Raw genomic sequence first — 17,837 nt, 5'->3', positions numbered from 1 at the left:
AGCTTTGTCATTTCGTCACTGACAGTGCTTTCTGCTGCTGCTAACAAAATCTAAGGGTATCTGGCATAAACCAGCTTTGTCAGTTCTTTTAAGCACACTCTCCGTACGTCCCTGGCAATTATTATTTTGTTAGGTTGAAAAAGCAAGATTCAGCTTTTTCTTCCTCAGTTGCATGCCACATCTAAAACGTACAGAGTCCTCTTCTACTAGGACCGGCAAAATTGAGCAATAACCATTAAAGGCAGCATTTGGAGAAAACTACCAAGGATTCATGGGAAATAATATTTCTCGTTTTTCTTCTTTGGTGTGAGTTACATGACGCCATTGTTCAGTGATAATCCGCTTAGCGACAGAACAATGAAAGCAATATCTCTGCCCCAAATTGAGCCCCAGGTGCTTGCACAGCGTAGCCATGTGCAAATACCTTCTTCTCTTTTCTTCTGCTGTGTAAAACAACCCTCTAAACATTCCTTGAAACCTGGTGTGTTATTTGAGAACCCTGATATCTGATCCCGCTGACAGCTCCCTCCCCGCCCACCCACGCCCTGTTGATGTCAGACTTTCTAGTGAAAACAGCTTGCAAGGCTCTTTTGTTGTATTTTACTCACATCATCTTATATTTCACTAAATAAGGTTTATTAACCCTAATGCCAGAGAGGAGTGTTGAAATCTCCAGCTGCATGTGTTTAGTAATTTATGGTATTTACACTGGCGGGTACATGGCTCCAGTAATAACTGTAATTAATGAAATTACAAATCTGCTCTCCTGCACGTAGGATAGCGTGTAACAGCAGCTGACTTGCCGATTGAACAGCATTCTAGGGGGTCCTTGCTCCCTGTCCCTCGCCCTCCCTGGTCCCCAACAGAATACTTATTGTTCAAAGATGAAACAGATGCATTATTTTCTTCAAAAGATGTTCAGGACCAATGCTGGTGAAAATAAATATGGGACCCGGGTCTCATGCGTGGAGGTGTTAAAGCCCTGTGATGGGGGCGTTCAGAGTCTGGCTTTCTCCCGTGAGCACTGAACCTCTCCTTTTTTGGGAGTGGGGGGGATTAATATAATGATTTCTTTGCCTGGGGCCCTTTCCAAAAAGCTATCTTAACCATATTGGCATTGCTCATACAACAGGGAGGGGGAAATTGCTGGCTGCACTAGATATTTTGTATTTTGTTTTTGTATTAGCTTGATAATTAGAGCTGGGCCAATGTTGCAGAAGTAAGATCTGGATTAGAATCCAAACTTCCCCAGCATTCTAACTTAGCGCGGCAATTCAGCTCATTAGGTAGAGATGCCAGATTTGGATCTGGGAACAACTTCCCTACATTTTTTTGGATGGAGTGAGTGTTCCAATTCAGAGGTCTCTCTCGATAATAAGGAGGGGACCAATTTGTGCGAAGTTTGTTACTCAGAGAGGTACTTCGGGGCCTGGTACACAACCAGGTGCTATAATTTTACCGATACTAATCAACAGCTTTGGGAGAACTGGTCACTCCCTCCTGAATGAGTGTGGAATAGTCAGTCTCCCGTGTTCTGTTAAATGCTGTACAAAGGGGCCATGATTCACTTATGCATGTAGAAATCTGGGTTCATTATGTGTTGTGGAACGCAAACTCAACTTTTCTTTTCTCTTTTACTTCCAGTTTGACAAGTACGCTCCCAAATTAGACAACCCTTACTTTCGACATTCCAACGTGAGTGCTGATGTTTTGAGACAGCTCCACTGTTTATGCTTCCGCTCACTAGTGCATTGCTCAGATGTCTGTAATTGATACAGATGGCGGTTTCGATTCATCTATCCATAAAGTTTTCCTATTCTTGTTTGAATTGTTTGTAAATGTAAAATCTTGTACTTTTCAACTTTGTCTTCTGCGTTTTCTTCACTTTCGTTTTAAATTGCTGTGCCTGGGAAGGTGGGGAGTGCACAGAGATTTCTCATAGTGTGGATTACTGCAGCCCCGGTGCAATCAGAGCTTCACCCAATGCAGTGCCAAAGAGCACACGGTCCTTTCACAAGACAAAGGGTACATCTACATGGCAATGAAAGACCCGTGGCACAGCAGTGGCTGGCCCAGGTCAGCTGACTCGGGCTCATGGGGCTCAGGCTGCAGGGCTAAAAATTGCAGTGTAGATGTTAAGGCTCAGGTTGGAGCCTGGGCTCTAGGATCCTGCAACGAGGGTGGGTATCAGCCTCCAGCCCAAACCCAAATGTCTACACTGCAAATTTTTAGTCCAGCAGCCCGAGCCCCGTCAATTGACCCAGACTCTGAGACTCAGTACTGCGAGTTTTTTATTGCAGTGTAGACATATCCAAAGTGGGACTAGTGGCTTCATCCTGCTCCCCATTTCTCCACAGCACCAAAACGGCATACATTTTTGGTATTTGGTGTACAGTCTGCGTTCAGGAGAGCAGGAGACCCAAGCAAATCTTAATACAGTGCTTTCACCATTTCTAGAGAATGGGGTGGAGGTGATCCTTTGTCTGTTTCAAAAATACAGCAAATTGTATAGTCCAACCTGTTCGAAATTAACAATAAAGTGCATCAGATCTGCAAATTTTCACATTTTATTTTGGCTTTTAAACATTTTTGTAACAATGTTTGACAGGCTTAGCTCCTGCCTCGGCTGTTGTTCATTTTGTCTTCTTTTTTTGTAGTTCTTTCCAACCTATCCTCCGGCAATGCCTGGAATGCCACCAATGCTTCCACATTCAGGACCTTTTGGGTCACTTCAGGGAGCATTTCAACCGAAGGTACAAATTTATTGTTGTTGCATTAGCACAGGCTTTGTTCTTCAATGGGAGGCTGTAATCAGAATTGTACTTACGATGATTATATGAATGACCTTTTTGACTAGCTCAGATGCTTTTGGGGCCCAGGGGTTGTTCTTTAGAGAGGAGTGCAGTTGTTCACATGGAAGTCTAAGGCCTGGTCTACAGTACAGAGTTAGATCGACGCAAGGTAGCGTACGTCGACCTAACGATGTAAGTGTCTACACTAAAATTTCGCTCCTGCCGACTTAATAACGCCACCTCTGTGAGAGGCGTAGAGTCAATGTTGATGTAATGAGACTGACACTGCGTTGCTTACATCGACTGTTACTGGCTTTCAGAAGCCATCCCCCAGTGCCCAATGCTGACAGTACAATCTGTACGAGCGCTGCTGGTGAGGACGCACACCACTGACACAAGGAGCATAGTGTGGACACGCAAAAGCGATTTAATTACTGTGGCAGCTGTATGCCAGCATAATTTAGGTTGACATAATTTTGTAGTGTAGACTAAGTCAAAGCTAGCTAAGCAGAAACTCAGGGTCAAATAAATTATTTAGTTCTAATACAGACTGATGAATCCCAAAGCACTTTGCAAATTAAACAGACTGATACACAGGGGTCACTCCCCCAGCTAGATAACAGCCAGCTGTGGGGATGAAACTGACTATCAAAGCACAGGAACAATAGAGAGGAATGCTTTTTAGTGGGTAGAGCAGGAGTGAGGCGTTCAGTTCCCAGTTCTGCCACTGATTCGCTTTCTGACCTCCAGCAAGTCACTTACCCCTCTGCGCCTCAACTTCTTCATCTATAAAATGAGGATAATTACATACTTACCATGCCGTGGTTTTGTGAGGTTTATTTAATGTCTGTAAAGTGCTTTCAGATGCTTGGATGAAAGACAGAGTACAGCTGCAAAGTATTATTATAACTAGTGCAGATTGCAAATTTCACCATTTTAACTTTAAAAAAAAACTCCGTGGCACATACTTTTTTGAAACGTAACGTTCTTTTTTTAAATTTAGAAAGTGTACTGAAAACGTTTACATCCATTCCAACAGAAAAAATCCATGGTACACAGAGATTATTGATGACATTCTTATAAAAGTGACACTCGGTCTTGTTGTGATAAAGCGTGTTTATACCTTCCTAAGTGACGTGGTTTTATAGATCTCCTGTCATTTCTAAACACATCTCTGCAGAGAGATAAGAAACAGTGATCTGCGGAATCACTGTTTATTAAAGGGCTTCAGGAACCAGCACTGTGTCAGTTATGCACTGTTTGCATTTGGAAGATCAGTTTTGCAACAGATCAGCAAGAAACTTGGGGCCAGGGTGTGCATTTACTCGCACTGGTGAGCAGTTACTCACATGAGCAGTCACATGAAGTCGATGGGAGTGAATAACTACTTACCACTGTGATTAAGGACTTCACAAGATATTTTAATGGAAGCTAAAGGAACTTTTCAGTGGTTTATCAAGCCTCTGTGAGCCTTTTTTTGTAAATAGTGTAGAATCCATAATAAATGACCTATCTCAACTAGAAGATTATACAAATTAAGTACAGGAATGGAAGAATAAGTTCTCCAGTTGAATCCAGGCAGAAGGGTGGGCAGGGGGTGGAATTTAGGAAGGAATTATGTAATTACCTAGCTTGGAATTTGGCCAGAACACCACGGTTAATGTTCCTATTCTTGCGAAGAACTCCAAAGGATCTCTAATGACCACAAGTGGTCAGGACCTCAGTTTTACATCTCATCTGAAAGAGATGCACAAACCCTATGGAACTATCACTGTTGTAGAATACCTCTGACATCAAAAGATAGTACAGTTTTGCTACAAGGCTGCCTGTAATGAGACAACCTCTGATACACTGATAGTGTGCTCTTCCGGATTCCATCTTCATTACCAAACTTTATAATACCATCTTGCTGTAAAATACCGTGAGACCTACAGAGAAACTGTTCTGCAATAAGAAGGAAGGAGTGAGCACAGGTCTTTCACATTTCTAAGGAGTTCCAAGTACTTTGTAACTAGATTTTAATTTATTTTAGAGATAAATACATAGAACACTCACTAGTTCAAGGTTAAACTGCACAAGATCACAGTCTGCTGCAGTGGTTAATCAGGAACATGGTGTGGGCACTGGGCTGGGCTGTATTTACATGGAAGCTAACATCTGGAGGGACATGAATGAGATGAAAAATTGATCTGCAACTTGTCACATTCTTTTCCAGTTCCCTAGAGGAGACGAAGCTGAGCCTCTAGGTGAAGCCACACAAGATACTGTCACCTCCTTTCCCCCTCCCCCCTTCCTCCCAAGCTATTTGATTAAATTCTAGATAATTAGGACAGACCAGTGGCTTGATTCTGGCACAATGAATTCAGCATTCCCTGTCCTACAAAGCAAAGGGTTTGCTTTTGTCCATGTTTCTCCCTCCATCCCTCCCATGTCACTTGCCTTAGGCCTGGTGTATAAAGCCACTCACATAAATCCAGGCTGACTATAAACTTCTCAGTGAGTTTCCCAAAAGCCATTCTCACAAGCTAAGGACTTGAAAAGGTCAAAAGTATTCAATTTCCTTTGCTGGGAGAAGCATTCACATCTGTCCTCAGGGGAAAGGAGGACAGAATGACACTCCATCATTAATGCATTGTGATCTCAAGACTCTTGACTGTATCATAGCTGTGACTTTCGTTTCCTCCCTAAACCTCAGCTGACAGAGACCCTAGGAGCCCTTTGAATGCAGGTCTGTCAGTGGAGTGCTTCTTCACTTAGACAATTCAGAATTGTCTTTAAAATAAATATTACAGTTTTAACAACTTGACGTGAGAAAATTAAACTAAACAAACAAACCAAAAAAAAAACCAAACCCTGTTTACTGATTGCTCCTAAAATCTGGCTGTTTGGAATCTACAGTCACATGACCTAAATTCTGAGTAAAACAGCCAACCAGGGAATTAGCCCTAAGCTCTCTGCACTCAGCTTTTTGGGGGCAACAGGTGAAGTTGTTTGGGGAGTCAAAGACTGATTGTTTACGTATAATTCCAGGTCTTGGGCTTCTCTTGCAGCCAGCCAAGGGAGGGTTCTGTGAGCTAGTCTAGAACTGAGAAAATCCAAATGGCAGCATGGAGGAGTAGTAACTGGGATTCTACACTCCCAAGTGTTTAATCCTCCTTGGGGAAACAATAGAATAAACAATTGAAAAGAAGTTGGGAAAGTATTGTTATAAAGTACCTACTACGCTCATTCTAGGGTTTACCCATGCCTACTTCTAAAGCTATGTCTGCACTAGGCTCTTTTTCGTAAAATTGCCCACCCATACATTTCTACCCATGGCAATGCTAGTATAGGTGGGCTGTCTGCATTTTAGCCATTGTGTCTTCTAGCGGCTCAGAGAGGCAGGCTGACACAGTGGACAGAACACTAGACAAAGACTCAGGAAACCTGGGTTTTGTTCCTGGCTATGATATTGACAAGCGGTGTGTGACCTTGGGCATGTCACTTCACCTCTCCATGCCTCTGTTTCCTCTTCCACCTTTTGTCTAGTTAGACTGTACACTCTTTGGGGCGGGGACTCTCTTACTGTGTGATTGTACAGCACCCAGCACAATAGAGCTTTGATCTCAGGGGGTCTGCAGGTGCGACCACTGCTAAATACTAATAGATGACATGGAGATTAAACATACTTGGGAGCCAATGAGAGAGAACATTTAGCACTAATATAGCAATATGCAGGTCAAAGCACAGTACAAACATTGACTAATTAATGCCATTTACTACAGCTAGAAATATTAAGTGTGCTGCTGGTACAGTACAGTGTCACTCATGCTATTTTCTTTTCTTTTAGACTTCAAATCCAATTGATGTAGCAGGTAGACCTGGCACAGTTCACCACACTCTTCTGCAGAAGACTCCGGGGGTAAAGCAACAATTTGCAACCTTTCTTTTACTCTTCCTTTAATTCCAGTAAACAGTTTGATTGTTTATAATAAAGAGAATACCATTCAAGAGAGAACTAGCTTTGCAGATTGAATGTGCTGTTACGGCAATAACCTCCAACAGTTCATCAATGCAGGGGGATTTATGGACTCATTTAAACAAAGTCCACCGGAAGTGGAGTGGGAAACCCTTTAAGCTCTTTCCTCTTAGCCTTGTTTAGAGAGAAGCAGTTTTTAATGCACTCCATTGTAGGAGGATTACTTGGTTCTGAAAAACCTTGGCACTGTCTGGTTGCTGGCATGCAACTGCTTTATCTATCATAAAATCCTGTTGTGTTTGGTGCAAGAAATGAAAGACACACGTTTTAATAAAACTCCTCTCTTAAGCCTTTTGGGGTTTCCTATGCCACAAGGGACTTCTCTAGAACAATGCCTTCCTTTATGTTTTCATTTGTTCAGAGGAAGGAAGTTCCCTACCCTTCCATATATTGGTCAGTTTCAGAAAAATCTCTAATTTTTATTTCTGCTTTCTTCATAGGTGTCGGACCCCTATAGACCGCCAGTAAGAGTAAGTAAGGGTTAGGGGGAGGTTGTACATTTTTATTAAGTACAGTTCACATGCTTTTGAAACTTAACATGTACAGCGTAAGTCTTATGTTCATCCTTTACTTGAAGAAACATGTAATATAGTTAGCTCTCAGCTGCATCTGAGGAATATCATTCAGGTTAAAACCCAGTCTTGTTTTGCATGGAACTGTGATAAAGTGAAACTTATAGTTAATAGACGTAATAATATTCTTCATGCCATTTATTGTGGCTTTTTAGGGTGATGATACGTAAGTCAGAAAGAACAAAGCATGGCTCTCGGAGCCCAGGGTGTCAACTCTGAATGCTGATGTCCACCACTCCCAATAGGAGCTGGTAGTGAAACTAGAAAAATATTACACCTTGCTTCTCAATTCCCCTTTATTTAAAAAAAAAAAATGACAATCAATTTCAGGACACCAAAAAATGTTGATCACCTCCCTCTGCCAACTTAGCAATTAGTCTCTCTCATTTTTAACTGTTTTAAAGAAAGGGAAATAAGTGGTTATATCAGATATTCGTAGACTGTAAGCACTAAAGTAAGCTACATTCTTATCCTTTCGATTACAGAAGCCTGGGAAGTGGTGTGCAGTTCACGTACAGATTGCCTGGCAGATCTACCATCACCAGCAGAAGATAAAGGTAACAGAGCCAGTTTAGTCAATGAAGCCAAGTCTTCTGGCTTATTATAGGCTAAATTCTAGTGACTAATGAGCAGGAAGCAGAATACTAGTGATGATGCTTCAGCTTGTGATGTATAGATTAACTAAGGCTTTCAAACTTTTAACATCTGTGGCAGAAACTGTTAAGTTTATCTGAGGGCACGGAAATTGGGTTGAATGGTAGGAAAAACACACAGCAGATATTAAGTATGAAGCCAGAGGAAGTTCAGAAGAGGGGGAGGGGGAGGGTAATTTTGCCCAAGATCCAGCTTTTTACGAAGCATACATGTTTAATATCATTTCCCTTCTGCACTAGTACCTCCTGTGGAATATGGAGTATTATCCTATTCAGAATGAAATGACCGATACGGTGAAGGACATTTTACAAAACATAGAGCAGGCGAGTAGAATGATAGTTACTGTGTTAGAGGTGGATGGGTTTTCTTCTTTGATTCTGTGGGGGGATGGGAGGGAATTTAAAAACTGAAGAGGTAACAAGATTAGGTACATTGGGTGCCATTACAAATTCAACATTCCCCATGCCAGGTGCCTACACTTAGAATAGCAGATACCACGGTAAAACAATCTCTAGTGATTTTTTTTTCATGGCTCCCACTGTAGTTTTTATCCAGTTAATAATGAATATTTACTACTTTCACTTGGAGCTTTTTAATTAATGCCATTAAAATGGCAAATGTAAATTTTAGTAAGTGAAAATATCATTTCAGCTGTACATTTAGAAAAAGACTTATTTTCTCAGCATAGGTGAAGTTTGTCAATGTATCCGTCTGGCTCTTTGCTAGAAGCCTGGCATACTCTAGGAGAAGGTTAAAAATCTCATCCAGAGTCTCAGAGGCAGTTTTCTTCATTCCTCTACATCTCTTCTCTCTCCCTCCCCCTTTCATTTGGCGCTTACTAGCTGTAGAAAAGTCTGCGAAAGTCTCTCTCTCTCTCGCTCTCTCTGAACTGGAGCAACAAAGCACAGAACTCTGTTGTCGACTCTTAAGGCTTCTGGTTCTGTCTGTAGCTTTCAGCCTGTGGAATGTTTTTTGTCAGGTCAAGACTGCAGACTGATCCTAGGGTGCAGTGCACTTAGTGTATCATGTTGCATGCTCCGCTGTGTATGCTGTGGGGCTAAGAGCTCACTTCAGACCTTATTCATGTGAATGAGGCAGGCAGCTGAGAAGCTGTGGAGTGAAATGGCCTTATAGATGTTGTCAGACTATGACTACGGTATCTGACCAGAGACACTGCCGTCACACTCACTAACTCTCCGTGGCAGTACTAAGCAGCAGTGAGCCTGAACACTCTCTTTTCTCCCCATAAAGAAAGGAAATGTATAATGAGATTGTTCTTGTATCATTTGACAGCAGATGCAGCTGGATCCCCACAAGCTAGACATAGGCGGTAAACTTGACCTGTTCAGCAGACCTCCTGCCCCTGGAATTTTTCCAGGATTCCATTACCCACAAGACCTTGCCAGGCCTCTGTTTTCCACAACAGGTAAGGAGAGAATTATCATTTTTGCAGAAATGGATTTCATATGTTTTCCCCTTTTACTATTGTGTATCAAAAATTAAAGCAGTACAATGTTAGTCTGCATAATGGTTTGAAAATATTAGAGAATATTGGTAAACTATGCTTTTAGAACAGATCCGTCTGTTCTGCTGGGTCTTTCTATTTTAATCCAGATGGAACTACATGTTACCCCACAAGACAAGAGATGATGACAAATTACAGTAAACTCCGATAGGAATTGCTTCTTGAATTTGGGTCTATCTAGCTGGCTTTTAGTTTAGTTTTCCACACACCGGATTAACATGCTATATGGAGCTGCTCAAAAAATGATTTTGCAAAAAAATTCAAAGTTGTTTCCATTGCAGAGGGTTTGAAATGGATCCATTTTCTGTTGTTGGTTTTTTTTAATTGTCCATGCTGTATTATACCCCCCCACATTTTTGTTTTTTGTCTGTCAAAAACACGGTTTTCTGAGAACAAAAAGTTTCAGTAACAATTGATTACAAAAATTCACAGAAAACAAAAAAATTCAATGTTGACAATTTTTTATTAAAATCTTTTTTTCCCCCTAAACCAAAACACCATATAATTCACATTGATATAATCCACATTGAATTCTTCCTACTAGCTCTGATTGAAACAGTCTGCAACTCTGATGTTCTACTGTGTATGGTTATTGTTTTATATTCAGGCATATTTCCAGCTGCAGAATACTCTCTCTCTTCTCCCCCTACGGTCCTTCTTTCCCCCAACCCACTTCTGATTATTTCCGTATGTTATATATCTAAGTCTGCCCTCAGAGCTAGGCATGCAGTTTCTAGCTGCAGTCAGTGAAAGCTGTGCACTTGGATAGGATGACAATATAGAATTTTAGTTTATATAATTAACTAGTGGGTAATTTACATGGTGTTTTTCTTCCCTCACCTTACTCTATTTTTAGGATTACTCCTGGGGGAATTCTGTGCCACTGCACAATACAGAATTTGTGCAGAATTAATGTTCTGTGCAGAATTTCATTTTTTCCTGCAGAATTGGTGCTGCAGAGCTGCTGGCCGCCACTAGGGGCTGCTGGACCCAGCAGAGTCTGGCTCTCTAGCTCGCAAATACAGGACACTGCCTGGGGCGGGGGGAGGAGGGAGTGGGAGCTGGAGGGTTCCGGGTAACTGGGGTTCCCAGCACGTACTAAAAGAAGGAGGCGGCGTGCAGGAAACTGCATACAAGCCCAGGACCCAGCATCAGGCTGCTTCTCTCTCTGGGCTCTGGGGGGTGCAAGTTTCTGGGATTGGGGGTGTCTGGGGGCTGTGGGGTAGTTTTCCCCCAAGATATGCCCAGCTGGCACATGTGACACAGACTGACGCACCCAACAAAAGCATAACAGAGAAACAGGAACTGGGTTGTCGTAGAGGTGTCATTATCTCTACTTCTGGTGGAATTTTTTTTATTGTCTGTATTGTTGCAGACATACTTGCTGACAGGTATTTTGAAATAAATTACCAAAATAATTGAAACTAGTGTGGTTATATTGTTTTATTTTGACAAATAAAATATGTAAAAATTTGCAGAATTTTAAAATGTGTGCAAAAACTTTTATTTTTTGGCACAGAATTTCCCCCAAGAGCAAAGGATTGCAGTATCACTTGTGTATATTTGTGACCAATTTAATCAAATTCATTCCCAGTGTAACCCCATTAAAATTCATGTGGTTAAAAGTAGCATGGATTTTTGCCCAAATCCTAAAAAGAAAACTAATCCAGCATCAAGTTGAGATTCTAACACTGGCTTTAGGTAGCCTTCAACCTGCATAACTGGGACCTGTTTGTCTGTCTGCAATGATTTGTGGACGTGAATTACAAAGGAGGTGACTGGTGACTTCACCGCACGTAAGCAATGTGCCCATCATACAATTTTTTTGCTGTATGATGCCAAACTGCATATGTATGTGTCTATACAGGTGCCCAGATGCTATGGTGATGTCTTTATGTGTGAATGTGTATACATAATGATTACTTTAACTATAGGAGCTGCTTTTCCTCCCACTATCTTCAAATCAAACTCTTGTTGTTTTTAAAGATGCCCACATGATCTCTGGTTTTGCCGCGGAGGTCTGTATTATAGTACAGTTTGCGGTCATAAACAGAAATGGTCTATTGCAGCAAAAGTGCTGTCCAGTTAGTATCTTTAACATTTCTTTAAAGGAAGCAAACATGCTTGAGAAATATCTAGATCTCTAATGATTTAATAACGACAAGCTTATCTCTTAACGAAAGCAAGAAGAGAAGTAGCATAGAATAGATTTGTTTAAAGAAGGCAAATTAATAGAATCCTTTACTTCAACTGGAGATAAATAACTTAGAGCAACTAGTCTGTGAGTATATTAATCACAACAGCCATCACACCGTAAATCTAGGTAAAGTGTGCTATCAGTGAACAGCAGAGTGAACAAACATTGCAGCAGTAATATAGGGATAAATAAATCTTTTACTCTACAATATCTGAGGCATTCTTTTCACCTGATTGAACAAGTGCGTAGTTGGTGTGAATCATTGGTTCTGCTGCATTGCCTTGTTACTGTGGGAGACATAAGTTATCTTAGGGCCACCTGTCTTCAGGACGAATGTTCAGCTGCCTGGCAGACGTTATATTTAATAATTACCTGACAGCCCACAGTGCTGCTCCTGGCTTTCTCCAGAGGATTTTTTATTATCAGCCCGTGTAGTTGAGTTTGTAAGCCATCTCCTTTGAAGAAATCTCCCATCCGTTATACATCTTCTGAAATCTTAAAGGATTAGATAGATGACAGTCTCCATCCATCTTGAAGCAGTGGAGCAGTTGGAATGTTTATAGATAACCTCAGGTTTCGTTGCTGTGGTCTCTCTTAAGTTTCCTTAATTCATTTTCTGGCTGCTTAGGTTTGCAGTGGCCAAGTTGGTGTGGGACTCATGTGTCTTTCTCTGGAGCTCGGCTGTTCTCAGTGGTGGCAGATGACAGAACAAGGAGCAATGGTCTCAAGTTGCAGTGGGGGAGGTCCAGGTTGGATATTAGGAAACACTATTTCACTAGGAGGGTGGTGAAGCACTGGAATGCGTTACCTAGGGAGGTGGTGGAGTCTCCTTCCTTGGAGGTTTTTAAGGCCCGGCTTGACAAAGCCCTGGCTGGGATGATTTAGTTGGGAATTGGTCCTGCTTTGAGCAGGGGGTTGGACTAGATGACCTCTTGAGGTCCCTTCCAACCCTGATATTCTATGATTCTATGATTCTATGAAAGTCTGCTCATGTTCCCGGGACATCACCTGTTTAACACTGACCTTCTGTGCACCAGTTCCTGCCACAGATAATGTATAGGTACATCCATGTCCTGGTTTGGACTGAGTCGTATTCACTTTAGGGTGGTGGGGATTGGCCAGGTTTGGGTAGCAGTTTCTGCTCTGAAGTCTTAATTACTACCCACTGTAACTCTTAGTAGTACCACATCCCTGTGGGGCCATGTTGGTAGCAAGTGCTGCAGCAGCCCCTACTTCTTATTCCAGTCTTAATGGAGGTGGGAAAGTTAACTTTTTACTGATTACATTTACAATGCAACTTGAGAAAAGCAAGCAATAAAGCGCTGCACCTGAAGGCTGTACTAAGTTCTTGGTCAATTTGGGGCACAGCTAAGCCTGGTCTCAAGAAAGTGCCGGTTCTGTCATTGCCTGATGGAGTCCCATTAGTTCATAATAAAATGTGGAGATGGGGGCAGCTTGTTTTTAGAGGTAGATATGTTTTTGTTTCCTTTGAGCAAGGCAGGAGGGTATATTTACATTAAACCATTGTCTTAAGAATTTCCCAGCATTTCAGCTGCAATAATGGGAATATTAGCACAGGCAGGGCCTCCAACTGGTCACCAGCATTTTAAACAGCGTGTCATCTATCCCTGCATGGAGCTGGTCTACCCAACCTAGTGTTTAAAATGCTGGCAGCCACCCGGGCCTTTATATAAGCTAGGTTTCCCACCACTGAGACCACCAGTTGAGCTGAATTAACCATTAGCCATGATGGGAAATTTTAGGAAAGATTTTCTACCATAGACAAGGCCCCAGAAGCCTTGAATCCCAGCAACTCAGCAAAGTCTGGCGTGGTGCACCACAGCTGGCAGTGAATGTCACCAAACTCAACAACAAATGCGCAGGGGGACCTCATGTGATTTAATGCCAGTCTCAAAATGCAACACACCATGCATTCAGGGAACCTCAGGGAAAATACCCTGGGATAGGGATGATTGGTGTTGTGCTCCTGATGTGCCCGTCACAAAGTGCTGCTTCACATGCATCCTTGCCAGCAGCTGTCCCACTTCAGAATGGTCTCTGTCTTGCTCTGTGACCTTGGGTGACCCAGCCCAATTTAAATGCAGTGAAATAAATGACCATGCTACATGAATCTTTTATAAAAAAGCATCAAGATCAGAGTTTTACAGAGAATTAGTAAATTTTGATGCATGATCTTACATTCACCCTTTCTCTTGCCCTGATTTAGGGAACAGGGAAAGAAATTCTACCCGTTGCTAGGTTTCAGATGCCACCTCTGTGGTGCTTAAGTATGTCCCGTACCTTTGTTATCTACCTGATGGACAGGAGCTTCAGCTTTTCATATTAAACACTTATCCATCGCTGGACTAAAAACTTATCACTCCCTTGTTGTCACAGGTGCTGCACATCCAGCCACCACCCCTTTTGGACCCTCGCCTCATCACAGCAGCTTCCTGCCTACTAGCCATTTGGCAGGTAAGTGTAAGTAAACACTGCTTTCACATTTATTGTTCTATTTAATTCATTCCCTGACTCCGTGGATCAGCAGTGTCTCAGAGACTGCAGCACTGGGGGGGTGGGGCTTAACCCCCCACAGGAAACAGAAGCTATTTAGGAATCTTCCCCCAACATACCCTTTGTTTTTCCACCTCCAAATTACTTCCTACGGTCAGCAGGCTTAGTAGATCCCTCCACTGCCAATGGATGGAGAGTCTCAGAAAGGTGGAACTCCATGAGTCATAAGCCACTGTGCACGCTCACTTACATCTTAGATGTAAAGGTTTATTCCATTCTGTAGTTAAATGTGTGTGTGGTGGGCTCAAAGAAACAATAAGAATTTGTGCCATTAGATGGATAAATACTTAGAAATTAGGAGGCTTATCAAAAGGTGATAGAAAGAAAAAGGATAATTTAGCACTTCCAATCATTGGCAAAATATATCTCAAACAAAGCATATTTTAAAATGTGTTTCTCCCACATCCCTTCCCACCTATTAAGTTCTTGGCTGGGTTTTTTATTAGAGCTGGATGAACAGTTGTCCAATATATTTTGCTTGCTTTTCTGTTCCCTAATTGGCTGTAAGCAGACCCTGATTTTCTAAAATTTCTTCATTCTAAATTATACACAAAATTAGTTTTTCTTGTTCGACATAGTGCTCATGAGCAGTTCATGTTATCACTCAACGTTCAAGCTGTGTTGGTTAGTTTTGATAATAAGGGTTTTTCTACACGTGGAATTATTCAGGAATAAGTGTGTCTTTCTGTATTTTGTGTAATCCACTTCCAAAGTGGATTAAGATAATTTGGGGGGAAAAGGCATTTGTATTTCAGAATCAGTTATTCAGGAATGGCCATTCCACTTTAAATTCACATCCTACCTTATTCTGTACTAACTTCCATGTGTTGTCAAGCCCTTACTCTCATCCAGTCAGTGAACAGAATATGCCCTATGATGACCTGTTTGAATTCAATTTCCAGGGCAAAAACCCCATGGTAACCTGTTTTCTTTGAATTTTCTCCAACACTCAATTAAAATTCACTGTTTCTGCAAACGAGTCACTCTAATATTCAGTACAAGAGTAGGGTGCAAACACAGAGTCAATTAGTGTAAAAATTCTAATTGATGTATTTGTGGAAAACTTTGTAGTGTTCACCCAGCTCTTGTACGTTATTTAAGGTGTTTTAGGTCTGGTCAGAATTTAATGGTAGCAGTGTAGTGAGGGACATAGGCGCCGACTCCGTGGGTGCTGTGGGGCTGCAGCACCCATGGGGAAAAATTAGCAGGTGCTCAGCACCCACCGGCAGCCAAGCTCCCCCCACCTCCACCCCCTCCTCGCCTCCTCCTCCCCCGAGCGTGCCATATCCCTGCTCCTCCGCCTCCCAGCGCTTCCTGCCCACCACCTAACAGGTGTTTGGCGGCACTTAGGACTTTCTGGGAGGGAGGGGGAGGCGTGGGGATGCGGCACGCTCGGGGGAGGAAGCGGGGACTTGGGAAGGGGGTGGAATCGGGGTGAGGGTGAGGCAGGGCCGGGGTGGGGGGGAGTTTGAGCACCCACGGGGCAGAGGGAAAGTCGGCGCTTATGGTGAGGGACCTTAGTGCTCTGGCTTAGCAAGGCCTTATGACTGTGGTCTACTTTCACACTAGTGAGTGAGGATAAACAATCCTCTGAGGCTGACTCTACACCAGCCTTTTCTCCCTAACATTTCCCAACTATGGTTACCACCCTAATTGTAGCGGTAGTACAGACCCTTCTGTGGCATTTTAGCCAACCACTCATCTAACCTGACTCAGAGCAGGTCTAAAACACCAGGTGGCTCACACTCAGTAGCCCCTAGTCTACACTAGCCCTCCCAGTGTCACTGTGACTAGAGGCTCTGTACAAGGAATTTTAGTGCAAAAGTCCCAGGTGTATAGTTGCTATAGGGATGGATGTCTGTAGTGATTCGCTTAGGATTATGTCTGTGAAAAGGTTACACAGCAGACAATACAGAGGTGCATACAAAAGCGATAGTGAAACAAGACGACCTCTCAGGCCACTCACCAAAGTGCCTGCAGTTCCCGTTTCAAGGCAACTGAAATATAATAGTAGTGAGCAAAGAAAGTTCATCTGTATCAAAAAGCATTGTCATAATAAGTCGTCAACCCCCTGCTTGCTAGAATGGTTTTGTGTTTAGTTCCTCCACTAACTGGCTAATGCTGCCGAAATATCAGCTAGCAGCAGTGTGGTGTTTGTGTCTGGCCTCACCCTTTCTCAGGTGTAGGGTTACTAATGCAGGAGCCTTTTGTTATCCTATACCAAGGCTGCTGGGTTTTGTCAGAGCTTTATTTTCTATTGATGTCTACGCTGTGACATGGCGCAGAACCCAGAGTAGGCTCCGAAAGGAGCTGGAGAGCAAAAAATGTATCAAAGTTGTCTTATGTCCTGAAAAGGTTATTGCAAGGCCCACTCATGCCAGAAGACAGTTTACAGCTCTTCACTGCCACGTGTAGCTTAGTAGCTGCCACCCCAATTTCAGCTATTAGAACTTAACTTCTAGCTCCCCTCTGACTGGCATACAGAAGTTGACAGCATCTGTTTGTGTAGTAAGCACTGAATCCCTTCTCCATTTTTTAACATGCTGGGAATTTTCTGTGCAAAGAACCTTGCAATAAGGAGGATCAGCTTAAAGTCTGACCTAATCCTACTTGGATTCAGAGCATTCAAAAGGGGAGGGGTGCGTTTCATTCTCCAACATTCTTGGCTAAATGCCTGCTAAATCCCTGTTTGCCTTTCCAGATCCATTTAGCAGGTCAAGCACCTTCAGCGGCCTTGGGAACTTAGGCAGCAATGCCTTTGGAGGATTAGGCAGTCATGCTCTGAGTAAGTACTGGCTGGGTTACTGCAGACAAACATCCCTTCCAAAAAAGCCACATGCTAATATTTACAGCAGCTGGTGGTCGTTTTTAAAAAAAGTTATTTCCTAACCTCCATTATCCTATCTGAAAACACTGCACCTAAGATTTCCAGGTCTCTGCGGTGGGAGCTTTTCTGCATGTCGCGTGTTATCAGTAGCTGTGCTTCTGCATCTCTTCACCGCTCAAGATTGTTGCCTTGTGTGCTCTTAGAGGTGCCAGAGCTGTGAAACTCCACTGAGCTCTGCTACCCTACTGGCGTGTGAAGTGACACCCTTCAACAGCGAAGACTTGCAGTAGAACAGCCATTGATATCTCTCCTAAATCACTGTGCAGACTTACCCCCTCCCGCCAGTGCCCATGGTTGGAATTTTAAGTTCCACATATAGAAGGATTTTCCTTTAAAAGTACATTACTGGCAGGTGAGGCATGCTTGGCAGACACACGTAGGGGAGCATGCATGTGCATCTCATGCAGAACGGGATGAATTCTGGATTGGTGGACAAAAATCAAGTGACTGATCATACTAAAAGGAGCGTGTGAACCACGGACAAGCTCTGTTTTAAAAAAAAAAAAAAAAAAATACACCTACACATCACCTATGCTTTCCTTAACAAATAGGGCCCTGAGTCCTCACTGCAGGCAGCTGATTTTCTGTAACTACCTGCAACCTTTTAGTTTACGTCAG

General features: G+C 42.6%; 1 protein-coding gene across 3 annotated transcripts in view; it reads left to right on the top strand.

Annotated features, from left to right (window-relative positions):
• FBRSL1 (fibrosin like 1) overlaps positions 1 to 17,837 on the top strand; it is a 525,832-nt gene that overhangs the window by 500,978 nt on the left and 7,017 nt on the right. For 2 of the 3 annotated variants that reach the window (XM_065417937.1, XM_065417938.1), the window contains 8 exons: positions 1,645 to 1,695; positions 2,658 to 2,753; positions 6,622 to 6,693; positions 7,251 to 7,280; positions 7,868 to 7,939; positions 9,330 to 9,462; positions 14,156 to 14,239; positions 17,034 to 17,117. In XM_065417937.1, the coding sequence (XP_065274009.1) occupies positions 1,645 to 1,695; positions 2,658 to 2,753; positions 6,622 to 6,693; positions 7,251 to 7,280; positions 7,868 to 7,939; positions 9,330 to 9,462; positions 14,156 to 14,239; positions 17,034 to 17,117 (622 nt within the window). The remainder of the gene's footprint in view (positions 1 to 1,644; positions 1,696 to 2,657; positions 2,754 to 6,621; positions 6,694 to 7,250; positions 7,281 to 7,867; positions 7,940 to 9,329; positions 9,463 to 14,155; positions 14,240 to 17,033; positions 17,118 to 17,837) is intronic. The other variant, XM_065417935.1, reaches the window with a different exon arrangement.

The sequence above is a fragment of the Emys orbicularis genome, chromosome 16, assembly GCF_028017835.1.
Source record: "Emys orbicularis isolate rEmyOrb1 chromosome 16, rEmyOrb1.hap1, whole genome shotgun sequence".
In the NCBI taxonomy this organism is placed as follows: Eukaryota; Metazoa; Chordata; order Testudines; family Emydidae; genus Emys; species Emys orbicularis.
This window is presented reverse-complemented; position numbering and strand designations above follow the sequence as displayed.